The sequence below is a fragment of the Rhinopithecus roxellana genome, chromosome 15 (genome assembly GCF_007565055.1).
Source record: "Rhinopithecus roxellana isolate Shanxi Qingling chromosome 15, ASM756505v1, whole genome shotgun sequence".
NCBI lineage: Eukaryota > Metazoa > Chordata > Mammalia > Primates > Cercopithecidae > Rhinopithecus > Rhinopithecus roxellana.
In genome coordinates, this window is record NC_044563.1 from 60,361,003 (window position 1) to 60,388,238 (window position 27,236).

At 46.2% G+C, this 27,236-nt stretch overlaps 1 protein-coding gene across 1 annotated transcript in view; it reads left to right on the forward strand.

Moving 5' to 3' along the window:
* The window catches only part of LOC104665163 (short transient receptor potential channel 2-like), a 50,352-nt gene that overhangs the window by 3,596 nt on the left and 19,520 nt on the right, over window positions 1–27,236 (forward strand). The window contains 11 exon segments of the mRNA XM_030917484.1: window positions 1,341–1,506; window positions 5,538–5,679; window positions 6,787–6,942; window positions 8,645–8,823; window positions 17,823–17,905; window positions 18,149–18,321; window positions 19,119–19,191; window positions 22,519–22,634; window positions 23,199–23,304; window positions 24,215–24,260; window positions 25,231–25,971. Of these exon segments, the coding sequence (XP_030773344.1) occupies window positions 1,462–1,506; window positions 5,538–5,679; window positions 6,787–6,942; window positions 8,645–8,823; window positions 17,823–17,905; window positions 18,149–18,321; window positions 19,119–19,191; window positions 22,519–22,634; window positions 23,199–23,304; window positions 24,215–24,260; window positions 25,231–25,971 (1,860 nt within the window). The 5' untranslated portion in view covers window positions 1,341–1,461.

The following is a 27,236-nucleotide window of genomic DNA, read 5'->3' on the forward strand; positions in this document are numbered from 1 at the left end:
GGTGATGGATGCATGAGTTCATTATACTAATATGTGTGTTTTTGCATATATTTAAAATTTTACCTAAAATGTTTAGCAAAACACGAAGTAGAAATACCCATGTGAACTTTTTTTTTTAGAGTTAGGGTCTCACTCTGTCACCCAGGCTGGAATACAGTGGCACCATCATGGCTCACTGCAGCCTCCAACTCCTGGGCCCGAGTGATCTTCCTGCCTCAGTCTCCTGAGTAGTTAGGACTACAAGCACATGCCACCACACCCAGCTTACCAAGCGTTTTGCATAAATCAGCACGTCATTGAAGATGTCTAGTAGAGGAATAACTTCATGAAAAGCTAAATGTAGGAAGATTCATTTTAGGAGAAGAAGAAAAAAGTTGTGTCATATATTTTGTTGAACATTTGTTGCCTATCCTTACCATGTACTAGGCTCTAGTGATATAAAGGTGTACAATTTAAGGCACAATTCATGCCCTTGAGAGCTCACGTATATACAAATCCAACATTAACATCTTTTTTTTTTTTTTTTTTTTTTTTTTGAGACAGAGTCTCACTCTGTCACCCAGGCTGGAGTGCAGTGGCCAGATCTCAGCTCACTGCAAGCTCCACCTCCCGGGTTCACGCCATTCTCCTGCCTCAGCCTCCCAAGTAGCTGGGACTACAGGCGCCCGCCACCTCGCCCGGCTAGTTTTTTGCATTTTTAGTAGAGACGGGGTTTCACCGTATTAGCCAGGATGGTCTCGATCTCCTGACCTCGTGATCCACCCGTCTCAGCCTCCCAAAGTGCTGGGATTACAGGCTTGAGCCACCGCGCCCGGCCTAACATCTTAATATATTATTTTGCACTTGCTGCTGTGTTGCCTTCTGGTTGCATTCAAGTTATTTTGTGTTTTTTGGAGCCTCATCAGCTGATCCAAACCTACTCCCTGCCACCACTCCCACCAGGCCCATGTTGGTCATGGACTAACTCGGCCGGGTGCAGTGGCTCACACCTGTAATCCCAACACTGGGAGGCTGAGGCTGGTGGATCACAAGGTCAGGAAATCGAGACCGTCCTGGCTAACACAGTGAAACTCCATCTCTACTTAAAATATAAAAAATTAGCCGGGCTTGGTGGCATGTGCCTGTAATCCTGGCTACTTGAGAGGCTGAGGCAGGAGAATGGCATAAACCTGGGAGGCAAAGCTTGCAGTGAGCCAAGATCACACGACTGCACTCCAGCCTGGGTGACAGAGCGAGACTCTGTCCCAGAAAAAAAAAAGAGAGAAATGAACTGACTGCTACAAATAACTCCTGTTATCATAGGCACGGCTAGTTTGTTTTTCTTCTGTTCTCTTTTTCAGGAGTGATATGAGGATTCTTGCTTTTCTGGAAGCTAGCACATAGTCAGTGCCAAAGTAGTGACAGAAGAAATCTTGGGAGGAAGCATTTTTGCCTTGTACTTGAAACAGCTGCTCAGCCACCATGGCTCCTGTGAAGATCAGCCATGTGGTATCATTTTCTTCTCAGGTATATTAATCAGCAGGCATGATTTGTTTTCTTGATAACTGAAAGGAATGAAAAAACAGGAGTCTTGGCTCCACTTTCAGGAAACTCCCAATCTAACAGAAGAGACATTGTGAGTTCAGAGTCTAAGAGAAGAAACAGCTGTTGCCCTCAGGTTGTTCCCACAGAAGTGCAGGAAGCGCAAAGGAAGTGTTCTCAGAAGGTGAAAGTACACAAAACAGCACCCTCAGGATTCCACCCAGTTTGAAGGGCACTGGCAAAGCTGTAAGACCAGAAACTGCACCAGGATCCTCAGAAGGGGAGTTTGATCATTCTATCATTGAGAACAGGGCAGGGCACTTGAGGTAATCCCAGACTTGTGAGGATATCACCACCACCATCAAGTGTGATCTCAGCCTCCTTCCTGAAATTTCTACAATATCACAATTAGAGCTAGATTCTAGGCCATGAGACCAGGCCTGATCTGATGTGGTGATTCTTAGGGACTTCCCACCCTTTCCTCTCCTGTCACTGCTCTATTTACTCCTACTCCCCCTCTTCCTCTTCTGTTATCCTGGTCTTTCTCAAGGGGTGCCATTGGCATTTGGGGCCATAAGTCTGTATTTTGTAGCAATATCATTTGCATGATGAGATATTTAGCATCCCTGGCCCCCAGGTGTCTTAGTCGTTGTGACAGTCAAAAACATCCCCACACATTTCAGGGAGATCCTTAGACCAGGCATGGGACTCATGCCTGTAATTCCAGCACTTTGGGAGCCTAAGGCAGGAGGATCTCTTGAGCCCAAGACTTCCAGACCAGCCTGAACAACACAGGGAGATCCCATTTCCACAAAAAATTAAAAATTAGCCCTGTGTGAGAGCATGTGCCTGTGGACCCGGCTACTCAGGAAGCCATGGTGGGAGAATTACTTGAGCCCAGGAGGTTGAGGCTAACAGTGAGCCATGATCGTGCCACTGCACTCCTGCCTGGGTGACAGAGCAAGACCTTGTATCAAAAAAAAGAAAAAGAAAAGACCCTTAGAGGATCTTTAGGAACTAATATATTAACCCCTATTGTAAGAAAAATAGTATTACACTTATCCTCCTTACCTGCATGGTCAGGCTAAACAATTTGCTTCATAGACTTTTTATTTTTTTTAGACGGAATCTCGCTCTGTTGCCCAGGCTGGAGTGCAGTGGTGTGATCTTGGCTCTCCACAACCTCCGCCTCCTGAGTTCAAGTGATTCTCCTGCCTCAGTCTCCTGAGTAGCTGGGACTATAGGCACATGCCACCATGCCCAGCTAATTTTTGTATTTTTAGTAGAGATAGGGTTTCACTACATTGGCCAGGCTGGTCTCAAACTCCTGACCTCATGATCTTCCTGCCTTGGCCTCCCAGAGTGTTGAGATTACAGGTGTGAGCCACCACGCCCGACTGCTTCATAGACTTTTAGCCTTATAAAATGCTAGAGAACATTAGCTAGTTTCAAACTTCGTGTTTTCAGCTATACTCTGTAGAGAGACCCACTTCTGGAAGTTGAAAGGGAGAGGGGGACAAGTATGTCTCTAGTCCTCCCTACCTGTGCTCTAACCAGAGCTCTCCTTTTATTTATCAAAAAAAATGCACATGTGCGCGTGCGCACACACACACACACCAGTGTAAGATTTCAGTTAAAAGGGTTTTATTGCTAAAACAAAAAAGGTTGAAAACCATGAGTCTGGTCTTTCTCTTTCACTTATGGATGAAGACATTTAGATTACAGGGCTCATACCTGTAATCCCAACACTTTGGGAGGTTGAGGTGGAAGGATACCTTGAGGCCGGGGTTGGAGACCAACCTGAGCAATGTAACAAGATCCCATCTCTACAAAAAAATTTTAAATAGCCAGGTGCGGTGGCTCACAGCTATAATCCCAGCACTTTGGGAGGCTGAGGCGAGCAGATTGCTTGAGCCCGGGAGTTCAAGACCAGCCTGGGAAACATGGTGAAGCCCCATCTCTACAAAAAATACAAAAGTTAGTCGGGTGTGGTGGCATGCACCTGTAGTCCCACCTCCTCAGGAGACTGAGGTGGGAGGTTCCTGAGCCTGGGAAGTTAAGGCTACAGTGAGCTGCGATTGTGCTACTGCACTGTACCCTGGGCAATGAGCAAGACCCTGTCTCAATTAAAAATACAAATTAACTAGGTGCAGTGGCATACACCTGTAGTCCCAGCTACTCACTCAGGAGGCAGAGGAAGGGGGATCACTCAAGTGATCCTCGCAGGGATTTGAGGCTGCAGTGAGCCATGATTGTATCACTGCACTCCATCCAGGGCAAGCCCCTGTCTCTGAAAAAAAAGAAGAAGAAGAAGAAATTTGTTTGTTTATTTGTTTGTTTGTTTATTTGAGATAGGGTCTCACTCTGTCGCCCAGGCTGGAGTACAGTGGCCCAGTCTCGGCTGACTGCAACTTCCGCCTCCCAGGCTCAAGCGATTCTCCTGCCTTGGCCCCCAAGTAGCTGGGATTACAGAAGGAAAGAAATTTAGACCCAGAGAGAAAGTAGTTTACTCAAGATCTGTCAACCAAAAAATATCTGACTTTAGGTTAGAACTCAATTTATATCTCAGTATCATTATTATTGATTTTGATTAATCACTTTAAGCATCAGTTATAAACTTAGAATAAAAATCTTTGACTTTCTTATCCCACAGAATAACTATAAAGATAAATAAATGTCCTTGAAAACATCTTGGCTGGGCTCAGTGGCTCACGCCTGTAATCCCAGCACTTTGGGAGGCCGAGGTGGGCAGATCACCTGAAGTCGGGAGTTCGAGACCAGCCTGACCAACATGGAGAAACCCCATCTCTACTAAAAATACAAAATTAGCCAGGGGTGGTGGTACATGCCTGTAATCGTAGCTACTCGGGAGGCTGAAGCAGGAGAATTGCTTGAACCCGGGAGGCGGAGGTTGCAGTGAGTGGAGATCACGCCATTGCACTCCAGCCTAGGAAACAAGAGCGAGACTCCAGCTCAAAAAAAAAAAAAAGTCTTATAAATGAAATAGCATATCATGGTGGTTAAGAGCTCTGCTTTTGGGCCAGGCGCAGTGTCTCACGCCCGTAATCCCAGCACTTTGGGAGGCTGAGGCGGGCAGATCACAAGGTCAGGAGATTGAGACCATCCTGGCTAACATGTGAAACCCCATCTCTACTAAAAGTACCAAAAAAATTAGCCAGGTGTGGTGGTGGGCACCTGTAGTCCCAGCTACTGGGGACACTGAGGCAGGAGAATGGCATGAACCTGGGAGGTGGAGCTTGCAGTGAGCTGAGATCACGCCGCTGCACTCCAGCCTGGGCAACAGAGTGAGACTGTGTCACAAAAAAAATAAAATAAAAAAATAAAAGCTCTGCTTTTGGCAGGGCATGGTGGCTCACGCCTATAATCCCAGCACTTTGGGAGGCTGAGGTGAGCAGATTGCTTGAGCCCAGGAGTTCAAGAACAGCCTGGCCAAAATGGTGAAACCCCATCTCTACTAAAAATACAAAAAAATTAGCCAGTCATGGTGGTGAGCACCTGTAATCCCGGCTACTCAGGAGGCTGAGGCAGAGAATTGCTTAAATTCGGGAGGCGGAGGTTGCATTGAGCCGAGATTGTGTCACTGCACTCCAGCCTGGGTGACAGAGTGAGACTCTTGTCTCAAAAAAAAAAAAGAGCTCTGCTTTCAGAAACCTGGGAATTCTGCTTTGCTTGGTTATTGAGCCTATGGCCTTCAGTAAGTTTCTGAACCTCTCAGCTTCAGTACTGATCTGTTAACTTGGAAGTAATAATAGTAACCACCTAAGAATTGTTATGAAGATTAAAGGAGGTCATCTGGTAAATGAGATAGAGAAAAATGATATCTGTAAACCACTTGGCACATGATAACAGAATTCCTATGGCCTCCCATCTAGTGTCTTTTCTATCATGTTAGGATGACTGGGACGGTTTGGAGTTTTAGGGACCCCTCATTTGTGGGCATCCTTTTTCCCTTGGGCTCAGTGAGATTCCTGATTTTCTCCTCCTCTCTTACTTAGGATCCCAGGTATCCTGTACAGAACTTGCTAAACCCAGATAATCCAAGGAGACCTTGGCTCAGCTGCCCTCAGGACAAGAGTGGGCAACTGAAAGTAGAATTACAGCTGGAGAGGGCAGTGCCCATTGGCTACATTGATGTGGGTGAGTTCTCTGTGGCCTAGGAACCTCTGAGGAAGAACACAGGAATGATAGTCCCCTCTAACTACTCCACTAGTGTGTCTCAGTTCATTCTGGCTGAGCAGTCTTTATGGAATAAGTTTTACCTGGGTGTCAAAGGGAAGTGTGGCCCTTGCCCTTGGAGCAGATCTGTGTGGAGAACTCCAAGGGCTCTATTCACGTAGAATACAATGTGAATGGTGCTCCTCAAATTATGCAACATAACTACCATGCTTTGATCTTAGTGGTTTGGGTAAAACCTTAGGACACTGAGGTAATTATAAATCCCAGCCAGGCACAATGGCTCATGCCTGTAATCGCAACACTTTGGGAGGCCAAGGCAGGAGGATCCCTTGAACCCAGGAGTTTGAGATCAGCCTGGGCAACATGGCAAAATCCCGTCTCTACCAAAAGTTCAAAAATTAGCCAGGTGTGATCGTGCACACCTGTAGTCCCAGTTACATGAGAAGCTGAGGTGGGAGGATCACCTGAGCCCAGGAGGTTGAGGCTGCAGTGAGCTGTGATAATGCCACTGCACACCAGCCTGGGCAACAATGAGACCCTGTCTCACAAAAAATAAAAATAAATCCCAACAAATAGAACCTGCATACACCTGTAAATATCAGTGTCAGGAGGATGCTGGAGAGATTAACTGTGCAAGGATCATCCAAGAAGGCTGAATAGGAGTTTATGGATTGAGAAGATTGACCTTAGAATTCTCTGGAATCTAGAACTGTCAAGTCCACTGGTCTGTTTCGTCAGGACAGAGAGATGTCAGGCTCCCTAGCAAGGAATTAAAAGAGACAGAATTTAGCGCTCTCCACCAGGGCCAGAGGACAGAGAAGCAACAAGTCTCTTTAATCAGGGGAAGGGTTCTGGCTGGAAGGAACATGGTGAATGTGTGACATTGGTGTTTAGTGGACTGGAGTCTCATTCCACTCCAGTTACTGGCTCCCTGTGGGACTCCGCATATCGATAAACCTTTCTGGCTTTCAACTAGCTGTGAAGTAGAGGAGTGTCCTCCTTCCACCCTATTCCTTTGTCTTCAGTTGTCTCATCCCTCTTAACCTTCTCTCAACCTTTTGTCGCCAGGTAACTGTGGCTGTGCATTCCTGCAAATTGATGTGGGCCGTTCTTCCTGGCCCGTGGACAGAGCTTTCGTCACCCTGCTCCCTGCAACCATGCTAATGTCTCTAACTGATTCAAAGCAGGGGAAGAACCACTCCGGGGTCCGCATGTTTAAAGATGGTAAAGAGGGCAAAAGCAGAAAAGATGGGGATGTTCTTTATGAGAAACAGAGTTGCAGTACTAAAGAGGGCTGTGAGTGCTATTAGGTGTAGACTGTGAGAGGGAGCCTGTGCAGGGGCTTAGTTATATCTGTTGGGGGCAAAGGGTGGTTAAGGAATGGTGTGCTTGTGTGTGAGATCTGTGTGCTGAGGATGCATGCTAGCTGGAGAGATGGAGATTTATGAACTATTTATATTTATACATAACTTGTGGTTCGGTAGGGCCCAATATATAGAACACACACACTTGTTGATTATTTCTGTGGCCGGATGCGGTGGCTCACGCCTGTAATCCCAGCACTTTGGGAGATCGGGGCAGGTGGATCATCTGAGGTCAGGAGTTCGAGACCAGCCTGGCCAACATGGTGAAATCCCATCTCTACTAAAAGTACAAAAATTAGCCGGGCATGGTGGTAAGCGCCTGTAATCCCAGCTATTGAGGACGCTGAGGCAGAAGAATTGCTTGAACCTGGGAGGCAAAGGTTGCAGTGAGCCGAGATTGTGCCATTGCACTCCAGCCTGGGCGACAAGAATGAAACTCTGTCTCAAAAAATAATAACAATAATAAGTTTTTGTGGGTATAAGTGTGGATGTAGGATAGATGTTTATGTAAGTGATGGAAGGCTACATAGTGGTTATAGTTATATAGTACATAATGTTTACTGAATTCTGTTTATACAAATCTCTGTTCACTAGGCACTACAGAAAAAACATAAGATCTGATTCCTAGCCTCTAGGAATGTACAGTCTCATAAGGATTTGTCTGTTTTTAAGTTGGAAGTATTTGTAATGTTGTAAAGGAAGAGTGACGTTGGAGGGGCATATGATTTGGAGGAAGTGAGGTACTGACTAGACAGTGTTAGGAACTAAAGATGTGGAGGGTTTGTGATATCGGAATATGATACTGTGAGCATGTAGAGCACGTGGTGGTGTGAGGGAGGTTGAAGTCTTATGATCCAGGAAGGGTTGATATATGTCTCAGGTAATCCACTGGGCCCTTACTCTGCAGGTAACTTCTTTTTTTTTTTTTTTTTTTTTTTTTTTTTTTTTTTTTTTTGAGAAGGAGTCTCACTCTGTCACCCAGGCTGGAGTGCAGTGGCCAGATCTCAGCTCACTGCAAACTCCGCCTCCCGGGTTTACGCCATTCTCCTGCCTCAGCCTCCCGAGTAGCTGGGACTACAGGCGCCCGCCACCTCGCCCGGCTAGTTTTTTGTATTTTTTTAGTAGAGACGGGGTTTCACCGTGTTAGCCAGGATAGTCTCGATCTCCTGACCTCGTGATCCGCCCGCCTCGGCCTCCCAAAGTGCTGGGATTACAGGCTTGAGCCACCGCGCCCGGCCGGCAGGTAACTTCTTAAAATGAGATATTGATGAGGTCCCTGGAGAAGGAATAGAATTCATGCTGAGAATGGTGTGGAACTGTGACAGAGGAATGATGACGAGAAGGCAAGGGACTGGATATGAGAATGCCCTGACTGGCCTGCTTGGCATTACCATACCCTGAGCACCCAAGCCTAAGGGGACATTTACTGATGACCTCCTTCTTCCTTTTGTTGGAGGTTACTCTCTATAGCTCCTTTCCTTAGTATTGACCTTTTCGTCCTCTTTCTCTCCCATTTATGCATTTTCATTCCCCCCTTATTTTCTTTCTCTTTTTCCCTTGAGTTGATTTCCTGGCTCCAGCCTCAGGAGAGTTATGGGATCGACTTCGCCTGACCTGCTCCCAACCCTTCACGCGTCATCAGTCCTTTGGCCTGGCCTTTCTACGGGTGCGTTCTTCTCTGGACTCCTTAGATGACTCTGCGGTGGGTCCCTCAGCCCTTGTGAGCTCTGTGCTGAACAAGGTATATATGATGGTGGGGTGAGGATTTAATGTTTGCCCTTCCTTTGCAGGTTTCTGGTTAAGAAGCTGGTGCTTGTTTGAGGCATAGACACACACACACATACACACACACACACACAAATACAAGTATCAGAGGGCTTGATACCCTTTCTTACAGGTAAGAGTGAACTCCTCTCTCTCACACGAGGAATAAGCAAATGAGTGAGCCTTGGATACAGTATACACAAAACTTTTGGACCATTTGCTCTTTAGCCATAAATACATTATTCTTGGATCCAAACTTAACTTCGTACTTTATTTCTAAGTTACTGGGTGACTGTAGCTTTTATCAGACTTTTCCTCTGAGCACTGTAAGTCCCAAAGTTCCCATGTAGTTTCTCTGTCATTATTCCCTTAAACAAAGTTATATCTTTACATGTGTGTTCTGCAGTTTCATTTGTTCCCCTGCTTTTCTCCCTGTACAACACAATATAGGCATACCTTGGAGATGTTCCAGATTTGGTTCCAGATCATGACAATAAAGCAAGTCACACACATTTGTTGGTTTTTCAGTGTATATAAGCCAACAATTATCTGAACCTTCAGCAAGTCTCGCACTGTTGCCCAGGCTGGAGTGCAGTGGCGCGATCTTGGCTCACTGCAAGCTCCGCCTCCTGGGTTCACGTTATTCTCCTGCCTCAGCCTCCCGAATGGCTGGGACTACAGGTGCCTGCCACCACACCCAGCTAATTTTTTGCATTTTTAATAGAGACAGGGTTTCACCGTGTTAGCCAGGATGGTTTCGATCTCCTGACCTCGTGATCCACCTGCCTCGGCCTCCCAAAGTGCTGGGATTATACGCGTGAGCCACCGCGCCCGGCCAGCAAGTCATAGTCTTTTTGCTAGTGGAGAATCTTGCCTCAGTGTTGATAGCTGCTGACAGATCAGGGTGGTTATTGCTGAAGGTTGGGCTGGCCATGGCAATTTTGTAAAATAAGACTGTTAAGTTTGCCACATCGATCTACTCTTCCTTTCATGAAAGAGTTCTCTGTAGCATGTGATGCTGTTTGATAGCATTTTAACCACAGTACAACTTCTTTCAAAATTTGAATCAATTCTCCTGAATCCAGCCACTGCTTTATCAACTAAGTTTATGTCATAGTCTAAATCTTTTTTTATCATTTCAATAATGTTCACAGCATCTTCATCAGGAGTAGATTTCATCTCAAGAAACCACTTTGCTCATCTGTAAGAAGCAACTCCTCATCTGTTCAGGTTTTATCTTGAGATTGCAGTAATTCTGTCGCATCCTCATGTTCCATTTCTATTTCTAGTTCTCTTACTATTTCTTTTTTTTTTTTTTTTCTGAGACAAAGTCTCGCTCTGTCACCCAGGGCTGGAGTGCAATGGCATGATCTTGGCTCACTGCAACCTCTGCCTCCCGGATTCAAGCAATTCTCCCACCTCAGCCTCCAGAGTAGCTGGGATTACAGACACACAGCACCACGCCTGGCTAATTTTTTGTATTTTAGTAGAGATGGGTTTCACCATGTTGACCAGGCTAGTCTCAAACTCCTGGCCTCAAGTGATCTACCTGCCTCAGCCACCCAAAGTTCTGGGATTACACGCGTGAGCCACCGTGCCCGGCCTGCGTCTCATACTATTTTGTGTCACATTTGCAGTTACTTCCTCCCTTGAAGTCTTGAAAGCCCACAAGAGGGCTGGAATCAACTTCTTCCAAACTCATGTTAATGTTGATATTTTGACCTCCTCCCATGAATAACCAGTATTCTTAATGGCATCCAATTATTTCCAGGAGGTTTTCATTTGCTTTCCTAGATCCATCAGAGGAATCACTATCTATATGACAGCTATAGCCTTACAGAATATATTTCTTAAATAGCAATGCTTGAAAGTTGAATTACTCCTTGATCTGTGGGCTGCAAAATGGATATTATGTTAGTAGGCATGAAAACAACATTAAGCTCCTTGTTCATCTCCATCAGAGCTCTTGGCTTAGATGCAGTACCAGTGAGCAGAAATGTTTTGAAAAGGAATCTTTTGTTCTGAGTACTAGGTTTCAACTGTGGTTTTAAAATATTCAGGAAACCATGCTGTAAACCGATGTGCTGTCATCCAGGCTTTGTTTTTCCATTTATAGAGCACAGGCAGAGTAGATTCAGCATAATTCTTAAGGGCCCTAGGATTTTTAGAATGGTAAATGAGCATTGGCTTCAACTTAAAGTCACCAGCTGCATTAGCCCTAAAGAGAGAGTTAGCTTGTCCTTTGAAGCCAGGCATTGACTTCTCTTCTCTGGCTATGAAAGTCCTCGGTGACATCTTTTTTTTTTTTTTTTTCTTTTGAGACTGAGTCTTGCTCTGTGGCACAGGCTGGAGTGCAGTGGCACAGTCTCGGCTCACCACAACCTCCACCTCCCAGGTTCAAGCAATTCTCCTGCCTCAGCCTCACGAGTAGCTGGGACTATAGGCACACACTACCACACCCGGCTAATTTTTGTATTAGTAGTAGAGATGCAGTTTCACCATATTGGCCAGACTGGTCTCGAACTCCTGACCTTGTAATCCACCCGCCTCAGCCTTCCAAAGTGCTGGAATTACAGGCATGAGCCACCACGCCTGCCCGGCATCTTCTTTCAATAGAAGGCAGTTTCATCTACATTGAAAATCTGTTGTTTAGTGTAGCCACCTTCATCCATGATCTTAGCTAGATCTTCTGGGTAACTTGCTATAGCTTCTCCATCAGCACTTGCTGCTTCGTCTTGCACTTTAATGTTAAGGAGATGGATTTTCTTCCTTAAACTTCATGAACCAATCTGTGCTAGCTTCAGACTTCTCTTCTGCAGCTTCTTCACCTCTTTCAGCCTTCATAGAATTGAAGAGGGTTAGGGCCTTGCTCTGGATAAGTGTGTATCCAGGCTTTGGATAAGTGTGTATCATGGCTGATTTGATCTATCCATACTGTTAAAACTTTATCCATGTCAGCAATAAGGCTGTTTTGCTTTCTTATCATACATGTTTTCACTAGAGTAGCACTTTTAATTTTCTTCAAGAATTTTTTCAGCTGGATGTGGTGGCTCACGCCTGTATCCTAGCACTGTGTAAGACAGAGCCCTTGAGCTCAGGAGTTCAAGACCAGCCTGGGCAACATGGCAAAACCCCGTCTCTACATAAAATACAAAAATTGGCCGGGCCCAGTGGCTCATGCCTATAATCCTTGCACTTTGGGAAGCCGAGGCAGGTGGATTGCCTGAGCTCTGGAGTTCAAGACCAGTCTGGGCAATACGGTGAAATCCCGTCTCTACTAAAATACAAAAAATTAGCCGAGTGTGGCGGCGTGCACCTGTTGTCCCGGCTACTTGGGAGGCTGAGGCAGGAGAATTGCTTGAACCCGGGAGGCGGAGGTTGCAGTGAGCCGAGATTGTGCTGCTGCACTCCAGCTTGGGCGACAGAGCGAGACTCCGTCTCAAAAAAAAAAAAAAAAAGGATAATATAAGGACAAGGTAGACAACTTACTATTTACATGACTAAAATCATGTAAGTCACCTAATTCCTGAGCCTCAGAGCCTCAGATTTCCTCATCTTTAAAAAAAAAAAAAAAAAGGAACAGGCATGGTGGCACACATCTGTAGTCCCAGCTACTTGGGACTGAGGCAGGAAGATCACCTGAGACCAGGAGTTTGAGGCTGCAGTGAGCTATGATTAGTGCAGCTGCATTCCTCCCTGGGTGACAGAGCGATTCCCTGTCTCAAAACCAAAAAAAAGTTTACCATCTTATGTGAGCACAATTCGTGGCACCCCAAAACAGTTACAATAGTAACATTAAAGATCACTGATCACAGATCACTGTAACAGATGTAGTAATAATGAGAAGGTTTGAAATGTGAGAATTACCGAAATGTGAGAATTACCAAAATGTGACGCAGCAACAGGAAGTGAGCACATACTGTTGGCAAAACGGTGCTGATAGACTTGCAGCGTTGTCACAAATCTTCCTTTTTTTTTAAGCACACAGTATCTATGAAGCACAATAAAATGAAGTACGCCTGTACTCCTTAGATAAGATATATGGATTTCTAGCCCTGAGATTATATCAATTTACTTCGATTTGCTCAACCAGGCTTCTAGTTTTTTTCTTAAGCCTATTCTGACTCCTCTTGCTTTGTTGTTACACTTATTTATCTTTCTAAGCCAGTACCCTCCATCATATTTCATTCATAAAAAAATGAGTGTTTTATCATACAAAGCTAGAGTCATGGAATTTTAGAGATCATCCAGCCCCCACCATCTCATTTTCCACCCCAGATAGGAAAACTTTTATATGTTCAGAGTCCTGCAGTGAGTCAGAACAGCATAAGGACTAGGTCTCCTGTCCCTACACTCTGCCTACACTACACACTTTGCCTCTTGTGCACACAAGAAACTTTCTTAGAAGTTTCAAACCTTTCACAACCAAAAGAATCCCAGTTCACATGAGCGAACTTCACAAGAGTCAATCCTTTTGAGGTTCCTGAGAAAAAGAAGAGGCAGCACAGGGAAGAGAAAATGAAGTTAGAGCAGAAAGAACAAGAGTAGATCCTTTTGTCGTGCAGTTTTAGGAGAGATCCAGAGAGATAAGACAAAGTCAAGTTTGTTCTGAGACTACTCTTCCACTGTGGAAAGGGCTAAAAAATGTAAAAGGACCGACGGTGGCAGTTCGGTGTGCCCTACCAGGTTCCACTGCTGCAGTGCTAAGAGCTGACATGAGTGGAGCTCGATCTCTGTGATCCTGTCTAGCCAATAAAATAAAGCTCCATGAGATTAGGAACCTGTCTGTCTCGTTCTGTAATGCATTCCTGGCACCTAGAACATTGCCCAGAGCAAAGTAGCCTTTTAGTTTAAATGTTCATTATGTAAGTGACCTTTTAAAGGGGAGTTGTAGATAGAGTTACCATAAAACTTATCATCCAAACCAGGACACTTTAAGGGCAAAGGAGAATGCTATTAATAATTACACTAAGTCCAGGCACAGTGGCTCATGCCTTTAATTCTAGCACTTGGCGGAGACCAAAGTGGGAGGATCATTTGAGCCCAGAAATTCAGGACCAGCCTGGGCAACATAGCGAGATGCTGTCTCCACAAAATATTTATGTATTTATTCATTTATTTATTTATTTATTTATTTTTTTGAGACAGAGTCTCACTCTTTCACCCAGGCTGGAGTGCAGTGGTGCGATCGATCTTGGCTCACTGCAAGCTCCTTCTCCCAGGTTCATGCCATTCTCCTGCCTCACCCTCCCCAGCAGCTGGGACTACAGGTGCACGCCACCACGCCCAGATAATTTTTTGTACTTTTAGTAGAGACGGGGTTTCACCGTATTAGCCAAGATGGTCTCCATCTCCTGACCTTGTGATCTGCCCACTTTGGCCTCCCAAAGTGCTGGGATTACAGGTGTGAGCTACCACGCCCGGCCAAAAAATTTATTATTTATTATTTATTTATTTATTTATGAGGCAGGGGCTTGCTCTGTCATCCAGGCTGGAGTGCAGTGGCGTGATCACTCACTACGACCTCCACCTCCTGGGTTCAAACGATCCTCCCGCCTCAACCTCCCAGTAGCTGGAACTACAAGTGCATACTACCAGGCCTAAATAATTTTTTTTTTTTTTTAAAGACAAAGTTGGGGCGGGCGCGGTGGCTCAAGCCTGTAATCCCAGCACTTTGGGAGGCCGAGACCATCCTGGCTAACATGGTGAAACCCCGTCTCTACTAAAAATACAAAAAATTAGCCGGGTGCGGTGGTGGGCGCCTGTAGTCCCAGCTACACGGGAGGCTGAGGCAGGAGAATGGCGTGAACCCAGGAGGTGGAGCTTGCAGTGAGCCGAGATTGCGCCACTGCACTCCAGCCCGGGCCCGGCACAGAGCGAGACTCCGTCTCAGAAAAAAAAAAAAAAAAAAAAGGCAAAGTCTCACTCTATTGCCCGGGCTGGAGCACAGTGGCATGATCTCGGCTCACTGCAACCTCCCACCTCTATTTGTTACAGAGACCAAGGTCTCACTATGTTGCCAAGGCTGGTCTCAAACTCCTGGGCTCAAGCAGTCCTCTTGTCTCAGCCTCCCACTGTGCTGGGATTACTGGCGTGTACCACCACACCCAGCCTCTACAAAAAATTTAAAACTTAGGTGCAGTGACTCATGCCTGTAATCCCAGCACTTTGGGAGGCCAAGGCGAATGGATCGCTTGAGCCCCGGAGTTTGAGACCAGACTGTGCAACATAGCAAAACCCCATCTCTACAAAAAATAACAAATTAGGCATAGTGGTGTACGCCTGTAGTCCCAGCTACTCAGGAGGCTGAGGTGGTAGGATCACTTGAGCCTGGGAGTTCAAGGCTTCAGTGAGCTGGGATTGTGCCATTGCACTCCAGCCTAGGCAACAGAGCTAGACCCTGTCTGAAGAAAAAAATAAATAAAAATTAGCCAGGCATGGTGGCCCGTGCCTGTCGTCCTAGATACTTAGGAGGCTGAGGTAGGAGGATCACTTGAGCCCAGGTGATCGAGGTTGCAGTGAGCCATAATCATACCACTACATTCCAGCCTGAGTGACAGAGTGAGGCCCTGTCTCAAAACATAATAATTATTATTATTATTTTTATACGGAGACAACAGATACAAAGTAGTACTGTTCCAGGCAAACCAGTACCTATGTTCACCCCAGTTTTAGGATAAACAAAAGTTACTCAGGGTTCTTTTCCATTTTGGCCATCTACAATACCCTGCACTTCTAGGACCATGGTAGGATGGAGGTCAAAGGGAGTCAACAACTGCAGAGCCTTGTCAGAAGGGTATTGAACATCAGCAGCAGGGTGAAACATACATGCAGGTACTTCGTGAAACTGTAGCGAAGGAATGACCTGAAACATTTCAGCAAGAGACAGATGGTACATGTAAGCTGGGATTACAGATTGATGGCACTCAGTTCTATAATTTAGGATGCCTAAAACGTCATAGACTTTTTTTCTAATGAATCATTTTAATTGGTATGTTATAGTGAAAGCAAAACATAGGGCTTTTAACTCTGTGAAATGGGGTTATTATGATCACCAGTTTTCTCGTAAGAAAAGCACAGAGAAATTTAGTGGCGTGACCCAGGTCACACTGCCAAATAAGTCTTGGAGTGGATTTGAACCTGGGCCACTTGATTCCAACTAATCTTTGCTCAGAAGCTAATAACTAATCATTTTGTAATAATTAATTTCCTGATAATCTCACTTAGAGTTAAGGTTAAAATAAACTATCTCTACACACCTATCTAGTTACCCTTTCTAGTAGCATTCACTATAACATTCATGAGACAAGGTAAAGAAAAAATGAAAAACCTGGAAAATTAAAGAAAAAATTTCAGGATTGTTGCTAGGTCCAAGAAAGGATTGTAATGGTAATTAGAAAATATTAAAGAGTTAATGAGAATGAAAATACTACTCAAGCTTGTAGAATGAAGCCAAAGTCATGCTTTACAAGAAAGACATTTACCTTTAAAATAACCTGTGATAGAAGAATCAGAGTTGAAAATTAAAGACAAAAATTTTTTAAAGTAAGGGAAAAAGGAAATTTCAATAAATAAAAAAGGAAAAAGGAATTAGGAGGCCGGGAGCAGTGGCTCACGCCTGTAATCCCAGCACTTTTGGAGGCTGAGGCAGGCAGATGACTTGAGGCCAGGAGTTCAAGATCATCATGGCCAGCATGGCAAAACCCTGTTTCTACTAAAAATACAAAAATTAGCTGGCTGTGGTGGTACACGCCTGTAATCCTAGCTACTCAGGAGGCTGAGGCACAAGAATCGCTTGAACCTGAGAGGCGGAGGTTGTAGTGAGCTGAGATCATGCCACTGCACGCCATCCTAGATGGCAGAGTGTGACTGTGTCTCAAGAAAGAAAAAATAATTAGGGACCAGGTGCAATGGCACATGCCTGTAATCTCAGTGGTTTGGGAGGCCGAGGAGGGACGATCGCTTGAGCCCAAGAGTTTGAGACCAGCCTGTGCAACATAATGAGACCTTGTCTCTACAAAAAAAATTTTTTAATTAGCTGGGCATGGTGGCATGAGCCTGTGGTCCCAGCTGCTCGAGAGGCTGAGGTGAGAGGATTGCTTAAGCCCCAGAGTTCAAGGCTACAGTGAGCCGTGATCCTGCCACTGCATCCCAGCCTGGGTAGAGCAAGACCCAATTTTTTTTTCTTCTTTTTATTTGAGACAGGGTCTCACTCTTGTCACCTTGCTGGAGTGCAGTGGTGCAGTCACAGCTCACTGCAGCCTTGGCTTCTGAAGCCCAAGCAGTCCTCCCACCTCAGCACCTCAGCCTCCCAAGTAGCTAGGACCACAGTACATGTACCACCATGCCTGGCTAATTTTTTTATTTTTTTATAGACAGGGTCTCACTATGTTGCTCAGGCTGGTCTGAAACTCCTGGGCTCTAGCAGTCCTCCCACCTTGGCCTCCTAAAGTGCTGAGATTACAGCCACGAATCGCTGTACCCAGGCTGAGATCCCACCTCTTTTTTAAAAAGTAGGGGTATAATCACAGATAAATTGAATTTTGACAAAGAATTAAGAAACCAGCATACTACAGTATAAATAAAATCTCTATGCAGAAATTATTTGGGAGATTATTGCACATAGACATTTCTGGAGCAAGGAGGTTATAAAATGCTGGTGATAGGTATGGTGGCTAATGCTAGAGACATGATATCTATATGCATACATACACACACATCTCTTTATAGATGGCTAGAAATTGTGGCTAAAATTGGTAGGTTTTTAGTTGCAAGTTAACAAAATTGTTCACAAAATAAATCATACTAAAAATGAAACAATATTATTTGATAATATTTAGAAGGAAATAATGAAATGTCCCCAAAAAGTTCAGTCATTTGAGTAGTTTGACAGTTTGAGTGGGCCCTGGCACTAGGTAGCAGTGTCCCCTGGTGGTGAATCTTGGTATTTCATATCTCTCAATTTTTTTTCCTCAGGGTTCTGATGCTCAGGAGTCTGGTCCTAGCCCCTGGCTAGCTAATCCTTCCATCCGGAGGACGTTCTTCCCACATCCCCATACGTATGTACCTGACGGAGTAGAAGTCTCCCAGCCACCTCTCAGATCTTTCTCCTGGAAAAGAAATGCTATCAAGTCACTGACAAGCACACAAGACCAGCCTGGGTTCACCAAATTAATCACATACTCTAGGCCTAACCGTATCTGTGTATTAAACTAGCTTTCTTGCTTAAATGCCATTGACATGAGTGAGCAGAATAAGACCTATATTTCAAGTGGAACCAAGTACTCTCTCTTTCCCTGCAGGGATACCAAGGAAATTTCAGAGCTCAGGAATATCCTAACACAGATGCAGCCAGGGACTCTGGGGCGTTCAGCCCACATGGTGCTTTCTGCTGCCCGCAGGGTGCCTCCAGTCAGTGTGGCAAGCCCAAAGAACAACCATGCAGAACCAGGTTCCAGTCCTCCAGACAGGGCAGGTGAGTCCACATGACCTGTTCCTTCCTGTCCCTAGCAATGTCTTTCCTCCCTGAATCTACCATTGCTCTACAGGGATGGCTCACTAGTGGGACTTCATGTGATAGAAAAGATAATTGTTGGTGTCTTGTTACCAGAAGACAAATCAAATAGTGTATACTAATTGAAAGAGCACTGGCCTAGGAATCAGCAATCCTTATCTCTTTGGGCCTCAGCTGTCTACCACAGAAGGAAAGATGTAGTTTATTATTTTAAGAGAAAGAGACTAGAAGGGAACTTATAATTTTTGGGCACCTACTATAGGCTGGGCCCTGGAGCTATGAAAGCACTTTAAAATATATTAAATGCTATACAAAGTGTTTCATAAATTCAGGATAACCAGACGAATGGAGGTTGATAGTTTTTATTGTCACTCATTTGACAGATATTTATTAAGCATCGTTTGTGCCAGGCTCTGTGCTAGGCATCAGGGATACCACAGTAAATAAAATAGCAATGCTCCTTCTCTAGTGGAGAAACACATGTCAGTGTCACACAAATAAATTTAAATCTTCAAACTGTGATGAGTACTGTCAAGGAAAAGCATAAATGGATGACTGGATTCAGATTAGAGAATCCAGGGAAAGTGCCACATAGGAATTAGCATTTCATCTAAGACTTGGAAGAGTGAGAAAGGCACACTCTTTGCCTCCAGGCAAAGAGGATAGAAAGAATATTCTTAGAAGAAGTAACATCATATGTGAAGACTGTATTGTTTAAGAGTTAAGACTGTTTTGTTTAATGAGCATTTCTAATACAGAGCCCGGAGCAGAGGAGCAAAACTCTGAGAATGATGTGGGCAGAATGAAAAGAAGGAAAGTGCAGCACCAAAGGTAAGTAGATCATCAAGTAGATCACCTCCCCAAACCTTATTGCCCTTTTGCAGCTATCCTTCCCCCCAAGTCTTGTTTCATTAAGGACAGAGAGTATCCTTGTGTCTGGGTTTAACCTGTGGGTCTAGACCTAAGGGCATTGAAGAAAAGATATCCTTGTCCACATGTTGTCAGGTTTGGAACTAGGCAAAGAGGCAGTCCTGTAGTGAACCAGAATCTGAAGATGAGTATGCTGTATTTCATGAGCTTCATCAAAATCTAAATCTTTGACTGGGCGCGGTGGCTCACGCCTGTAATCCCAATACTTTGGGAGGCCAAAGTGGGTGGATCACCTGAGGTCAGGAGTTCAAGACCAGCCTGGCCAACACGGCGAAACCCTGTTTCTACTAAAAATACAAAAATTAGTCGAGTTTGGCGGTACGTTCCTGTAGTCCCAGCTACTCGGGAGGCTGAGGCAGGAGAATCGCTTGAACCCAGGAGGCGGAGGTTGCAGTGAGCTGAGATCACGCCATTGCACTCCAGCCTGGGCAACAAGAGTGAAACTCTGTCTCAAAAAAAAAAAAAAAAATCTGAATCTTCAAAGGACACTGTCAAGAAACTAAAAGACAACCCATAGAATATGGAGGAAAGTATTTGCATATCACATGTTCAGTAAGGCTGTTTTTTTTTTTTTGTTTTTTTTTTTTGAGACGGAGTCTCGCTCTGTTGCCCAGGCTGGAGTACAGTGGCCAGATCTCAGCTCACTGCAAGCTCCGCCTCCCGGGTTTACGCCATTCTCCTGCCTCAGCCTCCCCAGTAGCTGGGACTACAAGCGACCGCCACCTCGCCCGGCTAGTTTTTTGTATTTTTTTTTTTTTTAGTAGAGACAGGGTTTCTCCGGGTTAGCCAGGATGGTCTCGATCTCCTGACCTGTGATCCTCCCGTCTCGGCCTCCCAAAGTGCTGGGATTACAGGCTTGAGCCACCGCGCCCAGCCCAGTAAGGCTCTTTTATCTAAAATATATAAAGATCCTTTACAAGTCAGCAATAGAAAGATACCCTAATTTTTAGAATGTTTGACAAAGAATCTGAATAGAATTTTCTCCAAAGAAGATATATAAATGGCTATTAAGCACATAGAAGATGCTCAACATCATTAGCCATCAGAGAAATGCCAATCAAAACCCCACAATGATTATTTCATACCTGCTAGGATGGATGTAATAAAAAAGATGGACAATAACAAGTGTTGGCAAAGATATGGAGAAATTGAAACTCTCATACATATTGCCAGTGGGAATGTAAATTAGTGCAGCTGATTGGAAAACAGTTTGGCAGTTTTTCAAAATGTTTATATGGAGTTACCATATGACCTAGCAGTTCAGCTCCTAGGTGTATACTTCCAAAGAATTGATAACAGGTGTTCACACAGAAACTTACAGGCAAATGTTCAGAGCAACATTATTAATAATAGCCCAGAACGCGGTGGCTCAAGCCTGTAATCCCAGCATTTTGAGAAGCCGAGACAGGCGGATCATGAGGTCAGGAGATCGAGACCATTCGGGCTAACCCGGTGAAACCCCGTCTCTACTAAAAAATACAAAAAATTAGCCGGGTGAGGTGGTGGGCGCCTGTAGTCCCAGCTACTCGGGAGGCTGAGGCAGGAGAATGGCGTAAACCCGGGAGGCAGAGCTTGCAGTGAGCTGAGATCCGGCCACTGCACTCCAGTCTGGGCGACAGAGCGAGACTCCGTCTCAAAAAAAAAAAAATAAAATAATAGCCCAGAAATTGAAACAACCCAAGTGTCTATCAGCTGATAAATAAAATGTGGTATATCTATGCTGTGGAATATTACTCTGCCATAAAAAAGGAATATAGTACTGATACCTGCTCTAACATGGATGAACCTTGAAACCATACTAAGTGTAAGAAGTCAGTCACAAAAAACCATATAGTATATGATTTCATGTCCAGAATAGGCAATTCTAAACCACTAAAGTAGATTAGCAGTTGCCAGAGTCTGGTTCAGGCTTTCTTTTCTTTCCTTTTTTTTTTTTTTTTTTTTTTTTTTTTTTTGAGACAAAGTGTTGTTCTGTAACCCAGGCTGGAGTGCAGTGGCACAATCTTGGCTCACTGCAACCTCCACCTCCTAGTTCAAGCCATTCTCCTGCCTCAGCCACCCAAGAAGCAGGGACTATAGGTGTACACCACCACACCCAGGTAATTTTTGTGTTTTCAGTAGAGATGGGGTTTTGCCATGTTGGCCAGGGTGATCTTGAACTCCTGACCTCAGGTGATCCATCTGCCTCGGCCTCCCAAAATTCTGGGATTACAGGCATGAGCCACTGCGCCCAGCCTGGGTTCTGGGTTTCTTTTGGGGGTAGTGAAAATGTTCTGGAATTACATGGTTGTGGTTACAGAACTCTGTCAATACAGGGTTTTGAACTGAATGTATATATATATATAAACAACTGAAAATTGACGGAGTTGTGCTTTCTCACCCAGTCTGGAGTGCAATGGCATGATCTCGGCTCACTGCAACCTCAGCCTCCCAGGTTCAAGCTGTTCTCCTGCCGCAGCCTCCCAAGCTGGGTCTACAGGTGCACGTCACCACACCCAGCTAATTTTTGTTTTTTGTTTGTTTGTTTGTTTGTTTGAGATGGAATTTTGCTCTTGTTGCCCAGACTGGAGTGCAATGGGGCAATCTCAGCTCACCTCATCCTCTGCCTCCCGGGTTCAAGCAATTCTCCTGCCTCAGCCTCTTGAGTAGCTGGGATTACAGGCGCCCACCACCACGCCCAGCTAATTTTTGTATTTTTAGTAGAGACAGGGTTTCTCCGTGTTGGTCAGGCTGGTCTCAAACTCCCAACCTCAGGTGATCCCCCCACCTCGGCCTCCCAAAATGGTGGGATTACAGGCGTAAGCCACTGCGTCCGGCCTAATTTTTGTATTTTTAGTAGAGACAGGCAAATGTTGGCCAGGCTGGTCTCAAACTCCTGACCTCAGGTGATCCGCCTGCCTTCGCCTCCCAGAGTGCTGGGATTACAGGCATGAGCCACCACACCTGGCCTTGAATTTATATTTTTAAAGAGTGAGTTTTATGGTATGTGTACTATATTTCAATTAAAAAATAATAACCCAAGGGCAATAATGGAATCTCTGTTCTCAGATGTTCAAAGGTTAAATGTCTTCCCTCACGTCTGGTACATCAGGTGGGAAAACCAGGACCCCAACCCAGACTTTCTAGGTCTACATTAACTCTTCTGCATTATTTTTGCTCTGACTCCAGGCTCCTTCAGCCCTTATGGCCTCTTACTAATAGCTGGTCTTTAACTGTTCTTTCTCACAGGCCTTTATCCAACTCTAATTCTCGGCCAAACAGGAGGGAGACAGCAAGAGCAAGGCAAAAAAAACAGGCCCAAAGGAGTGGTGACCAGGATAGTGGACTGTGCCCAATTTGTGCAGGTAAGATGCTTGTGCACAGGGAGTTGTTGTATGACAACTGGGCATTCCTTGAGGGAGGAATAGGAGATCTGAGAGTACTGCCAAGAAACATTTGAATTTGGAGTGCTGGCTTCTGTCATCTCTGCAGCTCTCAGGTGTAGAACTGTATTTTTAGTCAAGTGTAATTCAAGACAAGTGTGTACTGAGCACCTGTTCACACTGTGCCGGCTAAGCTGAGGAAGGGACATGGGCCCTGCCCTCTGGAGAAGCATGAAACCAAACAATGTAAAACACAATCAGAGAGGGCATAGAATTTCCTTTGTAACTTTTTCCTATATGTCCAAATGCTGGTTGCTGTTTCAGTCTCTGTTCAAATGGTTCTTCTTTGCCAAGTGTTCTCTTATCTGCCCAGATCATCTTTCCCAACTAAGCTTCTGCAGGATTCTCTGATTCCCTTGGACTTAGCACTTCTCACTCTCTGCTGTGTATCAATGTTATTTGTCTTCATAGCTTATCCAGACTTCTTAGGGTGACATCCTGCCTGGGAGCAGGCCATTTTGTTTACCTCCTTCTCTCCCTAAATAGGCTCCTTCAGGATTGAGATTCTTCCCCAGCATGCTGCCACTTGTGGAGAGACCTCCCCACCTCACCCGGCTTCTCCCTCCTCATCATCTTCGTCCCAGTCTGTACTGTGGGTGTCCTCCCCAGAAAGTTCACCCCCTGTCTCCTGGGTTCAGTGCCCTATCTGCCAGTTGCAGTTCTCAGCAAGAGAAATAGAAGAGCATGCCAGTATATGTGGGGACTTCCCTCAAGCATGAGCCATGAGGTCCTGTGGTTTTGCCTCACCCTCTGTGACTGAGATGGGGACTGAATCGCTTGAGAGCTGAGAAAGACTGATGAGGCCGAAGCTCCCTCTCTCCTCCTCTCCACTCATTCCCTCAGGACTCTGCCTGAGGGCACCTCTATGCCTAGCCTGATCCCCATTCCCAGTTGTCAAGGCTTCTGTGACCATGGCATCTGATTCTCCTAAGGCCAGCTCTGTCCTTTTCCCCCTTGGAAGTCTCCTTGGCACTTTTGGGCCTTGGGACACCATCCAAAATGTCTTTCCCTCTGTGAGTGGTGCACATTCTCATGCCCATTTTCCTGAAAGGAAAACCGAGGCCCAGTGAAGAGCAAATGCTGCCTGACAGATAAAATCCTGTGGTGTGCTGGGAATGTGCGTATGGGTTTTGAGCATGAGGCTGACATCCAGCATCCCATGAACTGAGCTCTCAGTCTCCTTTGTGGGCTCCTGTCCTGGGTATAATCAGGTAATGGTGATGCTATGTGACACTAAGCAAGTTATTTATTTTAGCATCCAGAATTAACTGAGAGAAAAAAATCTCCCAACCTCCCGCTCACAGAACTGTGATAGGGACCAGATTGGTTAATGAGTAAGGAGTAGTTCTAGGCTTGGCTGTGGAACCTTGGGCAGATCCCATTCCTCATCTACACAAGGAGGTGGTTGGACCAGAGGATGTCAAAGGTTCCCTCAAGCTGTGATATTCCAAATTCTGTTCCCACCTCCTTTGAGCAAATATGTCTTCTCTCCCCTTTCCCAGAAGATTTCACTCTGTGGTACTAACACCGGTTCCCCTGGTCCCCAGGGTATAGAGCAGAGGGGGAGCAGCTGGTCCTGCAAAGAGAGGGCCCAGGGCGGGGTTTTGAATAGATAGGAAAGAGGATGCTAGGCACAGTCAGGGAAAAGACTGAGCAGGAGTTCAGTCCTTCGGTCCCTGCCAGCACAGGTGCCTGCATAGGTGGGCACAACCACAGACCCCATCACGGTAAGAAGCCTGCTCCCCTACCTTCTCCCATTCTGCTCCCATTTCCACCCATGAATAAAACAAAAGATTGGCCCAGAGGCACTGCAGGGGCATCCTAGCTGCCAAGCAGGTGGCAGACGTCACTATGTAGGTGGGAGAAGAGGCCCTGGAACCCTGAGCTTGGACCCAGAAGAGAAGAGCAGTGTGGATGGGGCCAGGCCTAGTAGAAGAGAGGGACAAGGCAGTGCCAAGGGGGAGAAAGGTCCCCCAAAGCAGGGGAGGGCAAAGCGAGAGGATTGGTGAAGAAAGAGGATATTGGGATTCTGCTGGGGCCCTGGTCAGAACTGAGGGGCTTGACAAAAACCCAGTTCAAAACTCACACAAAACCCTCCTGTGTGGACATGTCCGGGCCTGCCCTTGGGAGAGGCTCTGGGACTTTGAGAGGGCTGCCAGGGCAGCCCACCCCTGCTTTAATCTACCCTTGCTCAAGGTACCCATAGGTAGCCCTGCTGTTGGGGGGCTCCTGTGAGGGTGGAAGTCAAGCTGAGGAAGGGGCCCCCAGTCAAACTCAGCTGAGGAAGGGGCCCCCATTCTCTCCCCAGTGGGGGAAGAAAAGAAAGCCCCCACTGTACAGTCTTGATTTTCCTAACCTGAGAATCTACACAATAAAATGATGAATAAGACAATATTTGCCAGTGTGTGTTTGGGACAAGGAAGAATATAATGGTGGCTGGATATAGAGGGTTAAGTGCTAGAACATGGAAGGGTGGAAGAGGCCCCATCACAAAGGGGGTTGAAACTCAGGGTCCTAGCCTCTCCACTCCTTCATCCACCAACAGCCTAACTGGACTGAGATCATGAACAGGAAGCTCAGGTTCCCACCTCCACTCCTGGCTGCCATCCAGGAGGGCCAGCTGGGCCTTGTGCAGCAGCTGCTGGAGTCAGAGGTTAAGGCCACAAGCAGTGGGCCAAGTAGGCCCCTGCACAATGTGGAAGAGGCCGAGGAGCGCTCCTGGAAGGAAGCACTCAACCTGGACATCCACCTGGGCCATGAGGCCATCACCGATGTGCTGTTGGCCGGTGTCAAATTTGATTTCCGCCAGATCCATGAGGCCCTGCTAGTGGCAGTGGACACAAACCAGCCAGCAGTGGTGTATCGCCTGCTGGCCCACCTGGAACAGGAGAAGGGTCACAAAGTAGACACCAGGTCTTTCTCACTGGCTTTCTTTGACTCATTAATTGATGGCTCCCGCTTTGCACCTGGTGTGACTCCCCTCACCCTGGCCTGCCAGAAGGACCTGTACGAGATAGCACAGCTGCTTATGGACCAGGGCCACACCATTGCCTGGCCCCACCTGGTCTCCTGTGCCTGCCTCGAGTGCAGCAACCCCCGCCGCTATGACCTGCTTAAATTCTCTCTGTCCCGCATCAACACCTACCGTGGCATTGCCAGCAAGGCCCACCTCTCACTGGCCAGTGAGGATGCCATGCTGGCTGCCTTCCGGCTTAGCCGTGAGCTCAGGCGCCTTGCACACAAGGAGCCTGAATTTAAGGTTGGTTTCTCATACTTCCCTCTTCCCCTGGTGCCCCATGTCTGTTCTTCCACCGGAGCATGGTTGGGCCTGTGGTGGGTGTTCTGGGAAGCTTGGAAGTCACAAAAAGAGGACGAGGCCTGGCCTCTGTTCTCAGGAAACCTCTAGTTTGATGGGGAGTCAAGAATTTCCCCAAGAGAATTTCATTCTAATGGCAGAGAACAGCCACTCCAGAGGGGCCTAGTCTTATGGGGGAGGCACAGCCCCACTCCAGGGGAGCCCTGGGTCTGTCTGAGGGAGGAGAGAGAACAGAAACAACTAGAAAAACAGCTGGACAGACTTGGAGATGACGTTCAGTAGAATACATCACGTTTGAATACCTGCTAGGTGTTCCCACCCGGAGCATGGTGTGTTGCGGATCTCAAGCATATGATCACAGCAGGGAAAAGTCAGAGACAGGGGACAAGGTGCTCCCAGTACGCTTGTCTTCATTCAGTGCTGCTGTGAATGGTGCTAACAGGGCTTCCAAAGCCCAGAAAACAGGTCAGGAAAGCCACAGCTGTCGTGTTCAGGGAGGACTCCTTGGAAGAAGTAACATTAAGCTGAGCTACGCAAGTGGGTGGTTACATACAAGTGAAGAGGAGCAGGGAGGGTATTTGAGATAGGGCTGCAGTCCACGCAAAGGCTCTCAGGTAGTGAAAATATACATGGTGATGAGTGAGGGGGAGACACTGCAGGAAGGACTGAGAATGCATAAAGAGGAGCCTGGAGGCAGGGACTAGTAAGGGTCCTGGAATGCCGCCAGTCCAGTATGTCCATCCCTCATCCCCTGATGGCTCCTGTGTGTCAAGCTAGACTAGCCCCATCCCCAAGATGACCATTAGGTGGGGAAACCAACAAGAATGTTAAAATACAGGGCTAAGGAGGTTGTGACCCAGGGTGGTGGAAGGATAGGAGAATGAAAAGCCCCCACTGCACAGCTAGCAGGAAAGGGCAGTCCTTTCCAAAGGACTTTCCCTCCATTCTCATAGCAGCCTAAGAGACAGGCATAGCAGGAAGTATCATCCCCACTTTATAGCAGAGAAACTGAGGCCTGGGAAGGGGAAGTACCTTGCCCAAATGTGATACCACCTGAGGACAGTGCGGGACTCAGACCTCACCTCCTGAAAGCCATCCCTGGATGCTCTCTAGGGTGAGGGCCTCAAGTAAACCCCAGGATATAATGGATAAATTGGAGCCAAGGACCGCCTTAGGCCAGGCACAGTGACTCACGCCTCTAACCCCAG